Source organism: Micromys minutus (genome assembly GCF_963924665.1).
Source record: "Micromys minutus genome assembly, chromosome: 12".
Classification (NCBI taxonomy): Eukaryota; Metazoa; Chordata; class Mammalia; order Rodentia; family Muridae; genus Micromys; species Micromys minutus.
The window spans coordinates 43,050,470-43,073,735 of record NC_137981.1 but is presented as its reverse complement, the minus strand read 5'-3'; the positions used below and the strand labels follow the sequence as shown (position 1 = coordinate 43,073,735).

The following is a 23,266-nucleotide window of genomic DNA, read 5'->3' as shown; positions in this document are numbered from 1 at the left end:
AGAGTACCTAATTGACCACTTGAGCCAAGCCATCAGTGTGAAATAGGATTAAGATGGGTTCATGTCATTAGCAGTAGTTGCAAGAGACACTGTAATGTGACTTAGTCATCTGTAGTATGCAGTCTAAAGAGTCTTCTCATAGCCAGTGCCTTAGGGACCCTTCTTCAGTTTGTTTCCTATGTTTCTAATGCCACACAAGAAGGTTGTTAGAATCAGTCTTCTCAAGAACCCAGGAATTTTCTGGAAACTCTCAGTTCACATTTATTCTTTAAATAATGAAGGATCCTTTGACCAAGTGCAATCCACAAGGTTTGTAGAATCAGAAGTGGATGTAGGGGTCTGCTGATGTGGATATCTGCTTATATCTTCAAAAGTTGCTCCTGTACCAATTTGTAGTGAAAATTAAAAAATCTTGGAAATTGAATAGGAGGTGTTGGGGCATAGGAGGATAAATGAGGGCAGTATCAAAATGAATCTTGAATGATGTCTTTGGTACTTTTCTGTTACTGTGATAAAACACTATGACAGAGAACAATTTCTAAAAGAAAGCATTTAATCTGGCTTTTGGCTTCAAGGGGTTAGAGTCTGTGATGGGGGAGGAGAGGAACAGCTGGGTGTTCATAGCTTGATTGCCACCCAGACATGGACTGGGAACGACGTGGCTCTTTTGAAACCTGGAAGTTCACATCCAGTGACACACCTTTGCAACAAACCTATACCTCCTAATTCTTTTTAAACAATTCCACTCACTGGGGATCAAGTATTCAATCAAATACATGAATCTATGGGGACCACTATTCCCATTCAAGCCATTACATTCTAATACTTGGTCCTATTGGCTTGTAGCTATATCCTAATACTAATAGCATTTGGTCCAACACAGTTTAAAAAGTCCAAAGTCTCTTTGGATACTCCAAGGCTTTTTAATCATAATACCCTGTAAAAGCAAATTGCATACTTCCAACAGATAATAGCACAGAATACACGTAACCATTCCAAAAGCAGGGAAGGGGGACATAATGAATAAATATTACACCAAAGCAAAATAGAAATCTAGCCTGACAAACTCCAAATGCTGACACTCCATGTCTGATATCAAAGGTCTTTGATGGCTCGTCTCTTCCAGCTTTGCTGCCTATAATCTTCTTCTCTCTCTGTTTCTTGTATGATCTCTCTTGGACAGATAACCCATAGCTATGGCATCTCCACCATCTTGGAGTCACTTACACAATTCAGGCTTCATGTTTACAGCTTCGTGCAATGAATTATCAGGGACACTCCTGGCCTTGGGGGCTCTCTGTAACTTCAGAGGAATATTCTACAACCCCTTTTCTCTTGTGACTCTAAAGCCAGAACCATGTGGAAAAACATGGCCAAATTTGACTGCTTTCTTGGGATAGAACTGCCTCCTTGAATCACATTTGCAGAAACTTTTATTACTTTTGTTGCTTTTCCTCAGGCCTTTTTTTGTAGAAAGTGGGGTCTTGCCTTGAGGGTACCCCTCTTTTTTAATCTATTTCAAATCAGGTCTCTCTTTAATCTTAACCATCTCTTTCAGCACAAGGCTTTCCTCCAAGTTCAAATTCCCTATGTTGTTCTTTCAAAACTGTATACATTTTGTGTTTCTTCTTACCCCACTTGATTACTACTAACCACATGACAGAGACAATATTAGGCTGTCTTATAATTGCCTCCAAGGAAATGAATCTATTACTTTTCAATTTATCTTCATGCAGACTTCGGACAAGGGCAAAGAAAAGCCAAATTCTTTGCCGAAATATCATAAGAATGGTCTCTAGCCAAGTTGCTAAAATTGTTTCTCTCTGAAATTTCTTTGGCTGACCCTATATTCAGCCTATATTGCTATCAGCACCTTTGTCTTCCAAGCTCCTATTAGGATAGCCATTAATCTCTCTTACAGTGTTCAACTAATTTCCTACTCTAAAGTCCTAAAGTCTTTTATGTTCCTCAAAAACAAAGAATAACAACACTAAAACAAACAAACAAAAACACGATCAGTTCTGTCTCAGCAGTAGCCTAGCCTACTTTCTGGTACCTAGTTTTTATTATTTTTCTGTCACCATATTAAAACACCATGAACAGAGTAATTTATAATAGAAAGCATTTAATATGGCTTATTGGTCAGGGGTTAGAATCCATGCTGATGGAGAAAGGAACAGCTGATTATTCACATCTTGATTGCCACCCATGAGACAGAGACAGGGGGTGCGAGGAAGAGAAAGATACACACAATCTGGAAATGGCATGAATTTCTTGAAACTTTAAAGAGCATACCCAGTGACCCACCAATGCCACACCTTCTAATTTTCCTAAATAGCTCCATCCACTGGAGACCAAGTATTCAAATATGAGCTTACAGGGACTGTTCTCATACATTTTCCTACACCACAAAAATCGAGAGGAATATCTATTCCACATAGAGGTTAATTGTATAGAAAGGCAAGCCTATGTAAAACATAGAAATGTTCATGACCTTATCTAAACAGTGTGGAAGAGACATCTATCTAGAAGCTAAGACGTGAGAGTACAGACTAGTCCTGTGATGGCTATGCAGTATGAGGAGGGCAAAGGGACATGAATGCAAAGTGTGAATGCCTGTATACATTGTTTTTTCCTGGTCGCCGTTTACTTTCTTGTGGCATTTAGCATGGATTTTAATATAGAATAATGCCATATTGGAATTGTCCCTAATTACTAATAAAATGGTGTTTAGAGAACATAGAAACTCTACTCTGAATTCAGGCAGAAAATGAAGTATTTTGTGTTGTATAAATTTGTTTTGTTGTATAGAACCTGATTAAGTGGGTAAAACAGTAGGCTAATCCCCTTACAGTTACAGCCCTGTTTTCTGTTCTGTTTCCACCTTTGTGGAAATGCTTTTGTTTTTTCCTGTGGTGACTGTTGTTCCAGAAGAAGGGATTTTCATTTCACCATAAGGTATTTCAGCTTAAAACTGTTTAATCTTATTTTCTCTAAAGTCTTATACAAATAGATGAATATCTCATTTGTTTACTGTCTCGTAGTGTTTGATGCACATGTTTGTAGATTCAGATTATTACCATTTCAAACCCACCCTTCCCCTCTACTTTCCTTCCTTCTCTTTTCTCCAACATGTTGGGAATAGCCCCCTTGCTACTCCTGCCTAACAGGGAAGTGAAGAAGCTGGAGGGAAGAAAGACAACACATCTTTTACTTTCTTTGCACCAGGTACTGTTCTTCCAGGCTCCAGTGACTGCTGGTTCTTCAGAACTGGTGGAACTCTTTAAACAGTTTCCTCTAGAATTATTAAAGGTGGTTGGGAGTATAAAATACATTCTAACTTTCAAGGGGAGAAATTAAAGTTACATTTTAAAGTCACAGCATGTCATTTAGCATTGTGAAGGTCTCTTGCAGTTGCCAAGGATGCAGTATTAATTATAATTATTGAAAGTGATTTTTCTCATAATTATTTGGCAATTTCTTTGCAAACATTCTTTGACTTTGAATTCTACCCATTTTAAACAGAGATACACTCATAGGCTTAGAATGTGAGATTAAAAAAAAAAAAAAAAAGACCTTGTACCCTTATTGCTTCATCCCAACCACATGTTGTAATTCGTGTGTGTGTGTGTGTGTGTGTGTGTGTGTGTGTGTGTGTGTGTGTGTGTGTGTTGGAAGATCCTTTCACAGGGGCCACAGTCAGATATCCTGAATGTCAAATACTTATATTATGATTCATAACAGTAGCAAAGTTATAGTTATTAAGCAGCAATGAAAATGATTCATGGTTGGGGGTTGGTTACCACAGCCTGAGGAATGGTATTATAAGATTGCAGCACTAGGAAGGTTGAGAACCACTGGTCTACAGTGTTTCTGATTCTTTTAGGGTCTGATGTAACAATTATTTTCCTATAAGTGAACTGAGTTTTTGATTCCTGTGGTATTGACTCCTGTTTTGCTTGCTGGAATAACAAGATAAGTCAGCTTCCTCTCCTAACCGCTAACTTCTGAGTATTGCAGAATTACCATGGTCCTTATCCTTTTGTTAGCAGTGCGTTTTCAGGGGGAGCATCTCTGTGCTTTCTCTGTCACTTGGTTCTCAGTTTCCCTGTGTAGCAGCTTTCCTTCTGGTGTTATCTGGTGTGCTGACTGACACAGTGACACCCTGTGAGTGAGCATCACAGTTTGTGACTATTGTCTTTCTAGCCTTAGACATAGGTCGTCAGTGTGGTGAGGCCGATACAAAACAATATAAGTTCTTCTGGCTTTGTGTTGATTTCCTTCAAGTTGTTAATGGGTTTATTTTGTTAATTACAAACTGCAGTTAGTTGAATTTATGCTGTAGTGCAATAATCTGCAAGGTTCAGAGTAAAGACTAAACCCTTGCCCATTATCATGTGACAAACTGTTCTACCTACTTTCTAACAACCTTATGAGGTAGCAGTAACAAGTGAGAGCTAATGAGTGGCCCTCACAACAGTCATGAGGCCTGGCTTCACAACCAGTGTGGTATCTCCTGAGACAATGTCATCACACTTTGTAGAGAAAGGAATGGAGGTATGAAGACCTTGCACTGCTGTGTGTGATACATTTTCCTGCTTCCTCTTTTTGTTTGTCTCTACTTTCATTGTTTTGCAAAGGAGGACTGAAGGGACTAAAACTGGGGTTTACACAGCAGCTAAGACTCACTGGCAGGATTCCACAATACAGTTTTCAGCAGGATCCAGTTTACTCAATGCTATAGAAAAGGTGGCTTCCAAGTTCCATGTCAACATGTGTAGCTTGAAGACACATGATCAACCAACCATTCCACATCTTTATGTTGAATAGCACACACTAAAGAACATGAGATGCACTATGAGTTCCTGTGCAGGTTAAATTGATGTCAGTGTTACAGGAACTGTTGTCTGATTCTTTGAAAATTGGTCAAATATTGTTATATCAAGAACATAGCAGTTTTAACCAGATATCTGGTCATATAGGTATGCAAGAGTGTACATGCTTATGTGTATGAGTGTGATTGTGTGTGTGTGTGTGTATTCATGTATGCCTGAGTGTGTTCATGTGTGTATTTTAAAACTGGGTTTATTTGTTTGTTCTGAGGCAGGATTTCAGCATGTAACCCTGATTGGCTTAGGAGGTATTACAGAGAGGCTATCCTCAAACTCTAAGAATTCCGCCTGGCTCTGCCTCCTAAGTGCTAGAATTAAAGGCATGTGCCACTACACCTGGCTTTAGTCATTAGTTTTTGAAGCTGAATGATTTTAATTTGAGGGTTTAGACTAACTTAAGTAGATATTTATTATTAAAAATTATCTCCCATTTTGTTTGTTTATCTTTAGGAGTTCCATTGTTTTTAGCCTAGGGCATTGCATTCTGATTATTATGAAGGGCTAGAGTATCTGTATTGGTTTAATTAATAATTTTAGGAAATAAATAGTGAGATGATTAGAAGATTCCGTGAACTGTATATTTAACATGTAGACATTGCACAGGAAACTTAGAACTTACATCTTTTCCTTTTTGGATTTTTGTGTTCTAACTGCAAAGCAAATAGCTTCTTTAGAGTAGTTCAACTGTTTGAATTTGTATGTGTGTGTGTGTGTGTGTGTGTGTGTGTGTGTATGTGTGTGTGACACACACACATATGAATTAAAAATTAGAATATGAGTGCATGGTGCTGGTGAGGACAAAGTTGAAACAAGTAAAGCCTTAAAATGTCTGAGAAAGATTAACGAGTTATGTCCTGATCACTCTTTCCCAAAGCATTGATGGGTGGAGATGTTAGAACTAGACCAGCTGAAGTTAAGAATTATTACCCAAGCCTAGTGACCTCATTGAGATTCTCCCTTTAGCCAGGGACAGCATTTTCTAAACCACTCAAGGTTGGACCAGAGCAGTTAGTGACTCATGCTAGTTCACAGCAGTCTTTTAGTTTATGTGCAGAATTCATTGTGCTATTTTGGCTGCTTTGACCAAGGCTTTCAGTAGTTCTGCTTGGATTTGAGTTGCTATGCACACAAAAAGGCTAGATATGACTTCCCTAAAGTAGAGGGGGTACTAAATGTCACACAGATGTTACTGCAACCTTTCTTTGCCTAAGGAAGATATTGTCCCCTGAACAGCTATCAGCATGATGAGATTGACAGGCCCATCACAGGGAAGGGGGGTCGACAGTTGGGAGCATGACAGATACAGGTTAGGCTAGGATGGGTCTTCTGATGTAGAAATGCAGCTCAGCTAGACTCAGAGGAAAAGTTCTTGGCCCAAGAGTCCTAAGGGTAGGGAAAGACACAATTTAAGACTTTGTCGACATAAGCAACATGTTAGTGAATATAAGAAATTCTATTAAGTCATCTGAAATTTTTATTTTTCTTGTTATATTTTAACCCCATAGTGTTTAGGAAGAAATATTTTGAGAACTAAACGTACTTTTCCCATTGTATATGTTTATAAGACATTTGCAAAAGAATAATTTGAATAGGTGGTTAGAATTAATATTTATATTAATATATATTTCAGGCTTTGTTCATTCTGACTCTAGTTAGTCTTACTATCTCTATCTATCTATCTATCTATCTATCTATCTATCTATCTATCTATCTATCTATCTATCTATGTGTGTCTTTGTTAATATAGATGCCAGAGATGCCATATTCTCTGAATTTGAGTTGGAGGTCTCTGTGAGCCACCATGTGTAGGTGCAGAAAGTGAACTTGAGTCTCCTGCAGGAACAGCAAACGAAGGCCCTTAACCACCCAGCCATCTCTCCAGTTCTGGTCTCTCTCTGTCTGTCTGTCTCTGTCTCTGTCTCTGTCTCTGTCTCTCTCTCTCTCTCTCTTTAATACAGATTAGAAACAATTTTTTAAACTATACTTATCTTGAACTGATAATCCATTCACATTGTTATTTAACTGCTCAAACGATGGGGGTATGGACTGGGGATAGTAGTTGATGTTGCTGAAACTTCCTTGAAATTTTAAAATGAGAAGGGTAGGGGCAGACGAGGCGGCTCAGTGGTTAAGAAAACTGCTTGCTCTTCCAGAAGACCTAGGTTCAATTCCCAGCTTCTACAGAGAAGCTCACAGCTCCAGTTACAACTCCTGTAACTCCAGTCCTAGGGAGCCCAACACACACATGGTGTGTAGACACACATGTAGGCTGAATACCTACTCACATAAAATAAAAATAAAAGATTAAGGACATTTTTTAAAATGAGAAATATGTATTGATTTCAATCAGGTATGTGTTAGGCGATCCACTTCAGAGATGAAGAAACTGATGGGTGGAGAGATGAAGTGACTTGTTCAAAGCCACAAGGCTAGAAAGTCATCTTACACATACTGTTCTTGATCCCCAGTTTTGTGGCTTGTAGTTTGCTGGTGTGATGTATGTACAGTAGCTTCTGCCAAAGGGAGATTTATATTTCAGTTGCGAGGTCCTTGAGAAGTCCCTTTCATAACAAGGATTTTAGGCATTTTTCACATAGGGTAGTTTCTTTTACTTTCCAAATTTTAATAACATTGATTGATTGATTGATTGATTGATTGATTGATTAGTTGTACCTTTCTCACAGACTTATAAAGATGGAGTTGATGTTCCTCAGTTATTCACTGTGGAGTCATTGTTCTTTAGATGGACAAGGGATTTAGGGTTGGAGTGGGCAGAACCATGATGTCAAGGAATCATGATCCCACCGGATTTCACCCTTTCTGTGGAATCTGTTTGCTGAGCCAATGGTCTCTCTATTTCTCTGGAGCATTCATGCCCTGTTACTGCTCCTTTTTCTCACCTATGTTTACATTTCTTTTAGGGACTGCTTTTCTGTGTTCCAGCAATGATCCCATTTCCTTGAGAAGTAGGGGAATGTTCCTCCTCCCTTCCTGGTCCTGAAGACATCTAACAGTGGTCCAGGCCCTGGCCTGATGGGTGTGGTTAATAGTGCAGGCTCTTGTTCACACTCTGGGCCTGGTTCAGCTGTGGCATGAAGTTCAGTTTACTTTAACCTTTAAATTAAAGTCAGGGGTTTAGTCTTCACTATATGGAGTTTGTTGGAAGTTAACCTCAATATTGTATCTTTATCTTTCCTTGGGGCCACACTTCCTTTGTATAATAGTAAGTTACAACTACTGGGAAAGGAAACTGGGTAAGAACGCTGCTTGCTCTGAGATGGACCCAGGTGGCTTTCTTATTAATAGTTCCTGTGTATGTAGATTTCGGGAAGGATGTGAGTTTTAATAGCAGCTATGTAGGTGCAGCACAGATTCTCGGCTGGATGTCCATCTTTTCTTCTTTGGGAGCAGTGCTTTCTCTTTTGGATGAGATGTACCTTGGTTAGTCTGTGCTGATGTGCTTACTTCATTTATTTTGGGTCCAAGATATAATTCTGTTCACAGGAGAAGCTTGTGGTAGCCTTTGTGGTCTCCTGGGTTGCTCCCTGCCCTACGGCTGTTACATATTGAATTCATGGTCTTACTATAGATGTTTCTGTTTCTGCACTATGGTCCCCCTGAGACCGTGCTGGCTGATTCTATCCTGTTCCTGTGCCCACGTCTTTTCCTGCTTCCAGCAGTAACAATTTTTAGTCCAGAATGAGGAATGGAGCAAGGACAACTTGATGTTTAATCATTTTCTCTTTGTCCAAAGGGAGCAGTGTTTGACTTCTGTTAAAATAGAACCTGTTTTCTTCAAAGTAGTCTCCAAGGGAACATTGTACTACGCAGGCCAGAGGCAAACTGCTGGTGTAGGTGGCAGAAGAACTTGTGGGGTGGGCCATTGACCCTCTTTTTTTGTACAGCATCTTAGGGTCATAGTGAGTACTCAGTGTGGTTGTTTCAGTGAGCAAAATAAAGCACCGCCACCCCCACAACCTCAAGTCCTTTTGGTTTACATCAGGAATTTGGCTCTCTTTGGAATTTTCTTTTTTAATGGTGTAAATTCAAGAAAAGCCAAAATTGCTGAAATGCCAACTTAGACTTCTGTATTCGAGCGTGTGTACATCAGCATCTTTCTGCTGCATATGTACAATGTAATTTGTCTTTAATTTCGAGTATGACCTTAGTAGAGTCTGTTTTATGCATTATTCATTTCTAAATACTTTTTTTAGCATCAAGGAAATTTGGGAATTGGTGAATATAAACTATGAGTAATTCTATTTTATAATAAAAGCAATAAAATTAAAAGCAGGATTTATTGATGATTTTTCTTAGCTATGAAAGTAGGACTAGATGCAGTGTTAATACTGCTACATAGACATGAAAACTGAGACTCAGAAGAGATCAATGATCTGTCTGTTCATCTTAGCTCGGCCACAAGGTGGTGGCTCCTGGATAAGAATCCATGCCCTCTGGGTCCAGAGCCACATTGCCAGGACTCTGTTCTTCTTCTTCTGGGTTAGGGAAAAAAAAGCTAGAATTTGGTAACAGAAAAGTACATCAGGTTGATCAAGGATAAAATATTCCTTTCTTTATTTATTCATTTTTTTTTTGCAAAGTAAAGTCAGAAATGAACTTGGGAAAAGCCTTAGAACTATGTGTCTGCTATCAGAGAGCCAGGATATTTGAAGTGGGCTAAATCTCTTATTTTCTTTATAAATTAACATTGTAACTCCTAGAGAACATTTGAGCTTGCCCAGTGCGCTTTGTATCTCTATCATGCATCTGTCTTCCTGTCTAGCTCATGATTGTGTATTTCCTTTAAACTCTTGTGTTAGTTTGTTCAAAATTCTCTTTCTTGATTTTAATTTTTTTTTTTAGGATTAAAACCACCTGTAGGAGAGACTAGTAGCATCAGTAAGCCTAATGAGGTAACTGTGCTCTTCGGAGCCCTGTGCTTGGTTACTTTAGGCGTGTTTGAGTGTGGTTTGTACAATAGAAGTGCCAATACTTCATCCCTTTGAGTTTGGACAGGAAGTGCTACTTTCATGGTGCTCCTGAGTTCCCAAGAGGGAACGTCTCATTTCTATGTATAGACAATAGTTCACAGGAAAAATTAATTAAATGTATTATTTTTTTTCTCCAGGTTGCATCACAGCGCATAAGCTCAGTAGACCTCTCATGTTGTAGCCTTGAACATCTGCCTGCCAACCTCTTTTACAGCCAAGACCTTACTCATCTCAATCTAAAACAGAACTTCCTAAGGCAAAACCCCAGCCTCCCAGCTGCCAGAGGACTTGGTGAACTGCAAAGGTGAGCCTGCTCAAGTGCTAGAATCCTTTAGAATCTGGGGGACAGACCAGTTGGGAGTGGTCTTGTCACTATTTTGACAGGTATAGTGTATTTACATTTTTCTCTTCAGAAGGCAATATAACACAGCTTTGCTTTATAGTGAGAACAGTATCAACTATCATTCTAAAATCTTCTCTAAGGTTTCTTGCTTTTAAAATTATGACTGTAGTTTCCCATTGGGTAGATTTACATAAGAGCAGTTCTTTTTTTAAACAAACTTCATCCCCTACATTATCTGCAAATAGAGTGTGAAATTTTCATGGTATTTCATGTGTTTCTTCTAAATTCAAGAGTCTGTTCAGAATAAATGACTTGTTTTGAAATGTGTGGATCAGGTTTTCCTCATGAAAATACATATCTTAGAAATATAAGAACCATAGTTTAAATCCCAAACTCTGTGACATCTGGAGATCAGTATGTTGGACTTGAGTCATATGGGTCAGCAAGGAGAATCTGCCCCATTACGACTGGGAGTATCTCTAAAGAGGACCCGAGAGGTTGTGGGACATGAAGCCACTTGTGACTGTGCATGTAGAGACTGTACTGATTAGGGTGTAGTTGTGTTCAAGGAGTAGAGGGATTCATACATTAAGTGGCCAATATGCTTAGAAAGAAAATTATGCTGATCAGCCATTGTGATTATTTATGTATGGTTTTTAACAGCCAGAAAGAATCCAACCACATTTTACTGTGAACTTTGTATATATAATTGCAAAATGAGGTAGTATTTAACAGCTAACTTCAACGTTAGCATGCACGTTTCTCAGTTTCATTGCAGCATTTCCATTTGTGTTCCTGAAGTTTGTTCTAATTTTTCTTCTCCACTTCCCACCATATCTGAGAGAATATTTTAATTATGTTTTCCAAAAAGTTATAAACTTTATTTTAATACCATACCAATTTTGACAAACGGTTTTTTAGGCTAGAAAGGGGCATCAGGAGTCACCTGAACTAAGCCTGTGATGGACGGGTCTATAGGCTATTAAGGCACATACAGGTCAGTTGTGATCTGAGGAGGAGGTTAGGTGCTGGGATGGCAGAATGTCTTGAAGGCATTTTCAGCTATCTATGTAATGTTTACTTCTTTAAGAAGAAAAAAAATAGAGAGGTAAACATAGCAAAAATGTTAACATTTGAGAAAGGGGATTGTTAAGTATCTGGTCAGTGTTATTTTCTCTGTTCTTGTGCTTAGGTATTCTATAGCAATGAAAAATTACAACCAACATAAGATGGGTTTCTTACTACTTACAGGAATAGTCACAAAAGAATAAATAAGTAAACATGCAGATAGACCCAAATCCAGAGGGGTGAAGGTTTCACCTTGTTGTTTCTGTCACTTCCACTCGACCCTCACCCCGTGACTCCTGAACTGTCTTTTGAACATTCCCCTTTCACTCCTCTTCCCAGCCTTCCTGCACACCCCTCTCTCTTTCACATGCACACACACACACACACACACACACACACACAGAGAGAGAGAAAGAGAGAGAGAGAGACATACACACACAGACACACACACAGAGACACACACAGACACATACACACAGAGACATACACACACACAGACACACACACACAGATACACACACACACACACATACACACACACCTTCCTGCCCTGTACCTGTCCTGTCAGCTATATCTGGTGTTGGAATTCTGTGTGGAATGAGGACTCGCTTCCCACCCAGCTAGCCAGTTTCTTGTCTCATGTTTTATACATTTCATGATTTTGCTTGTGTGTGTGTGTGTTTTAAAAAGCATATACTTCTTCCTCATTCAAATAATGTCATATATATTTTTAAAATTCTACTAAACAAGGTTTAGAATAAACAGTTGGCTAAATTTTCAGTCCACTTTTCTTCCTGAGTCCTGCTCTCGAATGAGTCCCTTTGGTGCCATTTGGATCTGCGTTTTTTTCTGCTCTTCCTAAATCTGCACACGAAGCCATGCTGGACATTGTGTGCTGGCTTACTTACTGCCTTAAGAGGGGAGGCCCTGGCTCTCCTGTTGTCTTCCACCGTTCCTGCTTCATGCTGCATGCACTGCTCTGTTTCCAGTCTCTTGATATGTCATCAATTTTTGAACTATTGGCCTTCACTGTTACCATCATTAGCATGGAACTGTTGTCCCCAGCCAAGGAACTTAAGTTCTGTGATGACATTTCTGGAGTTGGCTCAATACGTGCCTCTTCTTTTTGTTTGCATTCTTCTTCTGTAGCTCTTGTGGGCACAGACAGAACTTAGTTTTCTTCCTAACACTTTTTACTTGGAGACTGCCCCACTCTGGGAGGCAGTGCAGGTATTTGTACCTTTTGTCTGCTACATAGCAAAGATAGTGAGTACATCCTTTCCTGCAGGGCATGTCAGTCTTACTTGAGAGGAATCCTTTGGCTTCTGAGCGATGTGTTCCAAGAATGAGTGGACAAGAGGAGCAGAATCTTCAAGTTTACTATGTGCATTTCTTTCTAGTGTCCCTGTTTTGCAAAACACTATGTTTCGCTGTGTCCAATATCTTCGAACCAGTAATTATCTGCCTTAGTTTCTTTGGGAAATAAATTCTCTTGATGGAACTAGGTAGAAAGTCGGCATATTTAACAGATGTATAACAAAAATGTAGGGCAGGCCGAAACAGAAGCATGCAGCCTGGTGTGTTCCTACCAAATGCGCATATTATATAACTACTCCCCATATTGAGAATAGACTGTTAACAGCACATAGCCCCTCCCCCAACCCCATTGTTAACCAAAGGTGATCTCTGACTTAGCTGCTGACATTGACTCAGTTTTCCCTGCTTACGTACTTAATATAAATGAGTCCACACAGTGCATCTATCGACTTTCTTTCATACATCATGTTTTTGTAAAAAAGCAAAGCAGAGTATTCAGTCAGCTTGGTATTTGTCTCAGGCTGGAAAGACTAGCCAACTCAAACAACTTGATATAAGGTGGAAGGTTATCACATTTTATCTTATAAAAGAGCTGTTTTGTTTTCTGTTGCTTTAAGGCTGAGCAGGTGTAACTAAGAGCATTGGTCTGTGAGGTGTGAGCCTCTGGTGAGGCTGCTGTTACCTTGCCTTTCAGAAAATAAAGTAGGCTTCAAACTAAATCCTCCTTAAACACAGTACTCTGCAGCACTTGTATGACACCCCATTGTTCATGTTTTAAAGGTAAGAAGTAAATAGTCAAACAAAACATTCAATTATACTGATGCCAGGAATTAAAACTATAATGTATATTTAAGGAAGTCATATTTATACTTTAGCAATCACTAGCATATGTTTTAAAATATAGTTTAGCAAGTTTGTTCTTTATATATAATTTGTTATATATATGTATATAAATACACAAATACATATATAAAACATAAAATTTAATATAGTATATGTTGTACATGAAAATTTAGTATCTGTACATCTACATACATTTTGTATTTAGGCTGTTCTCTTATACACTTGTACCACTTAGTACTCCCTCTTTCCTACAACTTGTTCCCCTGCATCCTGTCTCCCTACAACTCCTCATGCATCCTGTTTCCCTACCACTCTATTTCTTATATTGGTGTCTTTTTATTTTGTGAATTAACTGAATTTAACAAGGCTATCTGTGTCTATAGCTTTGGAACTGTTCACGGGAACTTGGTGGGCTCACATGTGGGTACATACCTGAAGACTGATTGCTTTTCCTGCAAAATCCATCAGTATCCCATAGTTAGGAGGGAGCTTAGGTCTCCCTGAGCCCCTTTGATCATGGCTGTCTGATGTCAGGCCCAGTCTTGTGAAGCCAGCAGAGGTCACCTTCTCTGCTACTGGGCTCATGATCACAGTGGCTGTGACATAACTGTGCAGTATTTTGAAGTCTTAAGTGGGGTGATATAGATATTCTGTTTCAGACTAGTAACTATCCTGTGTTATTTACACCTTTCTTTTTTATTAGTAGACAGTACCTCATATAACTAATCATAGCTCCATGTAAGTGAACCAAGTAGTCTTAATATGTCATTGCTCTTTGTAATAGACAATTATGTTTAATTAACATTTTTTGTAGAGTCATTGAATAGGACAGGTTTTTGCTGATGTGTATTCAAGGACTTTTAACTTTTGGCCTTATATTTAAATTTGGTTCTAATATGGTAGCTAATTATATTAGCTTATTTGCACTGAACTGTACTGATGCCTAGATATTTTGTTTTTTATGTTTTTAATAATTTAATTTGTGATTTATTGCAATGTCATGGATTGGGTCACTGAAGGACCCAGAGTTTGCGTATAAAAAATCAAACTTTGTGTGTCTTACAAGGGTCTCCTGATGACAAGAGAAAAGCACCCATTCCATATAGTTACACACAATGAGAGTCTTGACAGGAAAATGGAGATCTGAGAAGAACAAAGCCCAGAGCTTGTTATTAGATTCAACAAAGGGAGTCAATGGTAGGAAAACAAGAGCAGAAGCCCCAGAAGAGATAGCCTAGCCTTAACAGGGTCAGTTTCTAGAGAACCCTGCAGCCCTAATCCCATGTCAGTGCTAAACGCCTTTCCCCTTCCTGGTACGTGAGGACACCATTCATACACATCTCTCTTGTTCTTCAGGAAAATTAAGGGACCAAAGGGCAGCTTTATCATCTACTGTTTTCTTTAGTTCAAAACAATCCTATGACACAAAGGCAGATTTAGGGGTGAAAGCCATTTCTTAAAAGGATAGCAGGCAGAGTTCTTTATTATGGTACTTGCAGTCTTAGGAAGGCCCAGTGTGGAGTGTGCACTCGGACAGTAACACTTTGCATGTGCTCATTTCTCCTGGATTTGTCCATACTTCTTGTGATTTTTATAATTTAAATTAAACTTCTTTACCTATGGCAGTAATCATTTTGTTTAATAGATAAGCCTATGTTTTAGTACATTCTTGAAATGTATGCTCACACTTAAATTATTTAATTCTCTACCTAGGAATTTTCTTTGTTAAATAGAAATTATTAAATATGTTGCTTTGATCAGTCTTTGTTTTCACTGCCAACCACAAACAAGATATTTGCTCTTGCATATTGATAGACTGGTACAGGAAGCAAGACTGGGATTATTTTTCTAGGAGGAATACTAACTTTTGTCTTAATGTGGTTTTTGTTGTCATTTAAGAATTTCACATATTATGCATTGTATTTTACTCAAATCTACCCCTACTGTCTCCCTTCTAGCTCCTCCTAAACTCCCTCATCCCTCTGTTCCTTCTAACTTAATCTGGTCCATTTCCTCCCCACCTTCATTGAAAACAAGTTGTTTTCTCATACAAAATATCCTGATTACATTTCCCAGTTTCATCCCACCTCTATAAATAATTTTTTTTTTCTCCTCTCATTAGAAAAGGACAGGCTTTGGTGGAATTTTTGAGGTCACTTAAGTATACTATCATATTATATCATCTACAAATAGTGATATTTTGACTTCTTCGTTTCTGATTTGTATCCCTTTGACTTTCTTTTGTTGTCTAATTGCTCTGGCCAGGACTTACAGTACAATGTTGAACAGGTAAGGGGAGAGTGGGCAGCCTTGTCTAGCCCCTGATTTTAATGGGATTGCTTCAAGTTTCTCACCATTTAGTTTGATGTTGGCTATTGGTTTGCTGTATATTGCTTTTACTATGTTTAATTAAGGGGCTTGAATTCCTGGTCTTTCCAAGACTTTTAACATGAAGGGGTGTTAAATTTTTTCAAATGTTTTCTCAGCATCTAATGGGATGATCATGTGGTTTTTTTCTTTGAGTTTGTGGAACTTCTACAGCTGATAAACAACTTCAGCAAAGTAGCTGGATATAAAATTAACTCAAACAAATCAGTAGCCTTTCTCTACTCAAAGCATCATCTTACTGAGAAAGAAATTAGGGAAACGACACCCTTCACAATAGTTACAAATAATATGAAATACCTTGATGTAACCCTAAATAAGCAAGTGAAAGATCTGCATAACTATAACTTCAAGTCTCTGAAGAAAGAAATTGAAGAAGACTTCAGAAGATGGAAAGATCTCCCATGCTCATGGATTAGAAGGATCAACAGTAAAAATGGCCATCTTGCCGCAAGCAATCTACAGATTCAATGCAATCCCCATCAAAATTCCAACTCAATACTTCATAGAGTTAGAAAGAATAATTTACAAATTCATTTGGAATAACAAAAAACCCAGAATAGCAAAAACTATTCTCAACAATAAAAAAACTTCCAGGGGAATCACCATCCCTAACATCAAGCTGTATCAATCATGATAAAAATTGTATGGTATTGGTACAGAGACTGGCAGATAGATCAGTGGAACAAAATTGAAGACCCAGAAATGAACCCACACACCCATAGTCACTTGATCTTTGACAAAGGAGCTAAAAAAATCCCATGGAAAAAGGACAGCCTCTTCAACAGATGGTGTTGGTTCTACTGGCAGTCAGCATGCAAAAGAATGCAAATCGATCCATTCTTATCTTTCCTTGTACAAAGCTCAAGTGCAAGTGGATCAAGACCTCCACATAAACCAGGTACATTGAAACTATTAGAAGAGAAAGTGGGAAACAGTTTAGGACACATAGGCACAGAAAAACATTTCCCGAACAGAACATCAATGGCTTATGCTTAAGATCAAGAATCGACAAATGGGACCTCATGAAATTGCAAAGTTTCCATAAGGCTAAGGACATTGTTAAGAAGACAAAATGGCAGCCAACAGATTGGAAAAGGATTGTTATCAATTCTACACCTGACAAGAGGGCTAATATTTAATATATACAAAGAACTCAAGAAATTTGACTCCAGAGAATCAAATAATCCTTAAAAAATGGGGTACAGAGCCAAACAAAGAATTCTCAACTGAGGAAACCAAATGGTGGAGAAGCACCTATAGAAATGCTTAACATCCCTAGTCATCAGGGAAATGCAAATCAAAGCAGCCCTGAGATTCCCCCTCACACCAGTCAGAATGGCTAAGATCAAAATGTAGGTGACAGCAGATGCTGGCAAACATGTGGAGAAAGAGGAATACTTCTCCACCGTTGGTGAGATTGTAAACTGGTACAACCATTCTGGAAATCAATTTGGCTGTTCCTCAGAAAATTGGACCTAGTGCTACCTGAGGACCCAGCTATTCCACTCCTGGAATACCCTCAATATGCTCCAACATCTAACAAACACACATGCTCCACCATGTTCATAGCAGCCTTATTTATAATAGCCAGAACTTGGAAAGAACCCAGATGCCCTTCAACAGAAGAATGGAAACAGAAATTATAGTACATTTGCACAATAGAGTACTACTCAGTTATTAGAAACAATGGCTTTATAAAATTCCTAGGCAAATGGATAGAACTAGAAACTGTCATCCTGTGTGAAGTAACCCATTCACAAAAGAACACACATGGTATGCTCTCACAATAAGCGGATATTAGCCCCCAAAAGCTCTGAATACCCAAGAAACAATTCACAGACCTTATGAAGCTCAAAGAGAAGGAAGGCCAGTAGGTGGATTCCTCTGTCCTTCATAGAAGGGAGAACAAAACAAGGGAGGAAACACAAGGTCAAATAGAGGAGCAGGAATTGAAGAAAAGATCATTCAGAGACTGCCTCACCTGAGGATCCACCCCTTATGCAGCCACCAAACTCAAGCACTATTGCTGATGCCAAGAAGTACTTACTGACAGGAAGCAGATGGGCATGCCTCCTCAGAGGCTCTGCCAGAGCCATACAGATACAGGTGAGGATGCTTGCAGCTAACCATCAGACAGAATACAGTGACTCCAATGAAGGAGCTGGAGAAAGTACTGAAGGAGCTGAAAGGGTTTGCAGCCTCATGGGAAGAACAACATTATCAACTAACCAAACCCTCCAGAACTCCTATGGACTAAAATATTAACCACTGAGCACATATGGAGAGACCCATGGCTCCAGTTGCATATGTAGCAGAGAATAGCATTTTCTGGCATCAATGGGAGAAGAGGCCTTTGGTCCAGTGAAGACATGTTTTCCCAGTGTAAGGGAATGCCAAGGCACTGAGGTGGAGAGGGTGATTGGGAAGAGGGAGCACCTTCATGGAAGGAAGCGGAGGTGGGGAAATAACATTTGAAACGTAAATACAGAGAATATCCAATATTTTTAAAAAGGAAAAGGACAGGCTTCTAACAACCAAACATAACAAAACAAAATTTAATAAGATAGAATAGATTAATATAATAACAGGTTGAAGTTGGATATGGCAACCCAACAGAAGGAAGAGAGCCCAAGAGAAGGGACAAGAGTCAAAGACACACTTATTCACACACTCAGCAGTCCAATAAAAATAAAACTAAGCTGAAAGCTCTAATATGTAGACAGAAGAACTGGTGTAGCCCTATCTCCTAGTTCATATGAGCTTTGCTCATTTGGAGGGCCTTAGTTTTCTAGTGTCCTGGCTTACACTTTTTCTACCTACTTTTCCATGAGGTTTCCTGCTCTCTGAGCAGAAGGGCTTGATGGAGACTGATGACAAATGAGGACATTTCTGCTCCTAGATGTGCTTAGGGACAAGGTTTGTTGTGCATATGAGAGAACAACCAGAGGCACCTGGAAGGGTCTAGACTCAACATAGCCAGCAGACTTATCCAGGTCATGATGGGGTGGGGAGGGTAAATAGAGGGCGCAAGCCAACCAAGAGATCCAGAAGTGAGCGATGCACTGTTTTTTAAAAACCAGTAGTATTTGGTTTTACTTTAGGTCTCTGGACTATCTTGGCCACACAAAAGGATTTGGGTATGGGTTTTATCTTGTGAAGTGAGCCTTAAGTCAAATCAGACAGTGGTGGTTATTCCTACAAGCTCTTTGTTACCTTTGCCCTAGCATATCTTGCAGAAAAGTATTGTAGGTCACAGGGTTAGAAACTGTGTTGCTGTTTATGTCTTCCTTTGATATCCCGCAGAGTGCCTTCCTGTACCAAGGACACTAGTCTGTAGGCATCAACTTATCCTCTCCATGTTCAGTGAGGTGTGCGGGTGTTGTCTTCAGCAATGGGACCTTGCTCTCAGTTTATTTGGAGTAACGTATTGTCTTGGCAACAGCCTGAGTTGTTTGTGATTTTCTATGAGACTCCTTTTAGCCACTTACTAAATTGGCTCTATCTAATGTAACCCAGACCCAGTAGTGGAAGCTTCACTTGGTGACAAGAGATGGCCAAGTTGGGACTCTGTCTCCCCCATTATTTGGAGACTTAATTAGGACTGCTTTTTTTTTTTATTATGTAGTCTGTTTTAAAACCCGGAGTCTACTTAATGTTGCTTATGTGTGCATGAGTGTGGGATAACCTTCTGGAACATTTGTCGCTTCTCTGGGTCCATACCTATGAACAAACCTAACCCTCCATCCCACAGTAGCCATCAATTGCCAGAAGTTTTCAGATGGGGTGGAGCTTCATAATGGCCTCACCGGTGCTGGTACAATGCATGTACAGAGCTGCTACAGAGTCACAGCCACTGTAAGCTCATGTGTGCAACTGCACTGTCATCCTAATTAGTTTTTTGCTGCAGATGTCTACTCACTCTGGCTCTTACAATCCTTTCCACCTCGTATTCTTCGATGACCCTTGAGCCTCGGTGCAAGGACTGTGATGTAGCTGAGCACTCCACAGTCTCTTTTCCTCTACATGTTGGCCAGTTATGGTCTCTGTGTTACCAACCATCCACTACAAAAAAGAGCGGCTGTGATGACAAGTTAGTCTGTGTATAACAATAACTTAGGGAACAGTTGATTACTGCATCCACTTAGCAGAGTGACAGTACTAGACTAGACTTCCTTCTCTTAACAATGCAAGGGATCACACTCCTGAAAGCAACCTGTGAACATGACTTCCTAAAGCCAGTATAGCCGTGGAGCACTGTTTTAACTTAATCATATTGCCCTTACTTAAACTTTGCATTATAATCTTATGAAATTTGTTTCTTCTCGGATGTCTAATGATTTCAAATTAAACCCCCGGTGACACAGAAATTCTAGGCAACTCCCAGGCCCGAAAAACCAAAGCCTCTTCCCACAATAGGTAAGATAGGCAGAGTCTTGTCCCTCGTCTGCATGGGCATAGTTATAGAAGGTGGTCGATTGTCTTGTCTTTGTACCTGCGAAAGACTTTTGGGACACCACAGTTCTACGAGAAATTGTGGAGAGAACATTCCAGAAATCACCATATAAATGTTGACAGCAACAGAAAGAGCTGAATCCACCTCTAGTCTCTCCCTGTGCTGCACTGAACCTAGAGACATTCTGAAAGGTGCACACACAATCTTGAGAGAGTCAGGTACTGAGTTGACTAGGGCACCTCCTGGTTCTGTATCTCCCTCTCCTGTAACTGCCCACGTGTCACTGTACAGTTCATTGTGCATTGTAGAGAAGCACAAGGACATGGAAACCACGCTCACTTTCCAGACTCGAGCCACACTTGTAACAGCTTGTGTCTTTTGCTTGGAAGAAATGAGGCCATTAATATTCAGCTACTATCAAAAGATTTAAATTTATTCATGTCATTTTGTTATTTTCATAGTCTTTAATATCATTAGAAATTCATATTGTAAGTGACAAATGGAATTCACACGATGATTAATGAATTATTTTCACTATAACACTGAAGCCATGCACACATAAAAAGACAACTACACCATCAGATTTTAGCCAACATCTTTTTCAGTAGCAATTTGTTATTGCTGTTTATTGCTCAAGTTCGAGTGTGATTCTTTATTCCCTGGCAGTTTTACAGAATTTTCGGATATAGTTTGTAAAAGACTTTTTTTTAAATGTAGAAATAGTACTATAACCTTAACTGTTGTGCATTTGATTACCTTTAATTTTTTGTCTTAGAGATGAGGAGACATTTGCCCTCGTGACCTTTGCTACTCCTTGTTCTGTTTATCTACTTTAGGCTCAAATTCCTAAAAGGTAGAAATCGGGTCCCCAGAGATGGTTGCCATTGTGAGGGAGACCCTTAAACACCCTGTGACTACGTGTGAGAATGTGGTGGCTCTTAGTCACCACTTCTTGTTAGTCATACGCATTTCTTTGCAACAGGCTTTTGTGGCAATTTGTAGAAAGAAGTGAAACTGGTAATTCGTCATTTCTCTTTGGTTGAAGGTTTGGTGCATAATTAGACCACTGAGGAAGTATGACACGGAGGTTTGTAACCAAGAATTGGAAGTAGGAGAAAGAGAAAGCAAGTTTGAATGGGCAGAGTGATCTATTTTTAATTTTATTTTTTATTTCATGTGTATTGGTGTTTTGCCTGCATGCACAGCTATGGGAGGATATTGGATCCCCTGGAACTAGAGTCATAGACAGTTGTAAGCAGCCCTATGGGTGGTGGGAATTGAACCCTGGTCGTCTTGAAGGGCACCACTCTCTTAACAACTGAGTCAGCTCCCCAGGCCCCATAATGTTTTTTTTTTTCTAATGAAAAAAAAAAAAAAAAAAAAAAAAAGACCAAAGCAAAGCAAAACCCACTGCCAGTCTCTGACATACTTTCCATTCTCACCCCTCATGAGATGCTGTCCTCTCAAACATTTCTAAATCGATATCTGTAAATGTCTTGACCGTAGAGGTGGAATGTCTCTACTTTCTCTGTTTCCCCTTCATATTTAGCCTAGAGCTGAATGGAGGAGGGCAGACACAAGGACGGTGTGCTTCAGTTCAGTTCTTGGTTTCAGCACCAAGGAGTACGGAAGGTTCCCTTTGTAAGACTTTTACAAGACTTATAGATGAAGGTTTGCAAACTGCTTTGAGCAGCGGCATTCATATATAGGTCTTAAGTCTGTTTAGATGCCTTTCGGTTGATCACAACATGATGTGATACGTAAAGATCAATCTTAGTGAACCTTAAGTGGTATAGATAAGCCTAGTATCACCTCAGACGAGGGGAGAGCTTCCTGTGGGTGGAAGGAATGAGTTTAAGACGTGAAAGACTTAGAAGGAAGCAGTGAACTGAGTTACGAGTAGATGTGAAATTGGTGCTTTCTGACAAGGAGAGAGTGGGAGAGACGCTGCGTGCGCAAGCATAGTGTGACATCGCAGTAACCGTGGGGAGACGAGAATGGACTCCCAGTTCAGTCTGCAGTTCAGCTCCCTTTCTTGAAATGTCTCCAATCTGTATCTTCCTGCCTTGTCTTGGGGCACTTTTTACATTCTAGCAATAAGAAGCTATCAAATTATTTATGCTTGCCACACTTTAACATTCTTAGGCTTTGTCTAAGAAGCAATTCAGTTGTTACTTAATGAGTAACTTCTGGAAGAACAGTGGTAACGGTTGGAGATGATCAGTGGTGAGAGGTTGTCATGTAAAGGAAGAAGGTAGCCATGCAAAGTGCTGGGGGGGGGGGGGGGTAGGCGGGGATGCAGATTTCCAGCGCCGGGTTCGAGGCTTGCCAGATGATGAAGAAATTTCAAAGACTGCATGGACTTCCTCTCCTGTTAGCTGTTGCACAGCTGAGCTCTGCAGATGCAGTTTGGATCCTCTAGGGGAGCTTTCTGTTTCATAGGCCTCCCATTTTGCTGCACCGAGCTCTGTACCAAAGGAAAGCCTTGATGTGACTTAGGGCTCTGGGTTGTGCACCTTTAGTCTCCCTTTCAGCTTTCTCTGCTTCCTGTGCTCTCACAATTATGGCCTGTTTGCTTTTTTTCCCCCTCAGACAGCACTTTCTAAAAAGAAACTCAAAGGAAAACAAAAGATTTTTGTACCCAGTCTGTCTTAACTTTGCTCAAATCACTTCTCGCAGTCAGCTAAGATGCTTTTAACATTTGTCCCATTTATAGATAATATGTGGGGGATAATAGTGACTTTTAAAGCTTCTGGTAGATTCCAATTCAGCATTTTTATCCTGCCCAACTCCATTTTTCTGTGGTTTTAACTCTCTGCTGTATTCCCCAAGCCTTACCCAAATTATAAGAGTCTAGAACCACACAGTGTTTGTAGGTATCCCCTGATCTGAGTGGCAGTCAGCTACTCATTGCCTATCTTCTTGGCGACAGGGATGGCTAGCAGATGCTTTGCTTTGTAACACTGGGTAA

The 23,266-nt window shown here is 39.6% G+C and overlaps 1 protein-coding gene across 1 annotated transcript in view; it reads left to right on the top strand.

Moving 5' to 3' along the window:
* The window catches only part of PHLPP1 (PH domain and leucine rich repeat protein phosphatase 1), a gene marked incomplete at its 5' end in the record, with an annotated part of 196,198 nt that overhangs the window by 106,751 nt on the left and 66,181 nt on the right, over window positions 1-23,266 (top strand). The window contains one exon of the mRNA XM_080926865.1: window positions 10,021-10,187. Coding sequence (XP_080782991.1) covers window positions 10,021-10,187 — 167 coding nt within the window. The remainder of the gene's footprint in view (window positions 1-10,020; window positions 10,188-23,266) is intronic.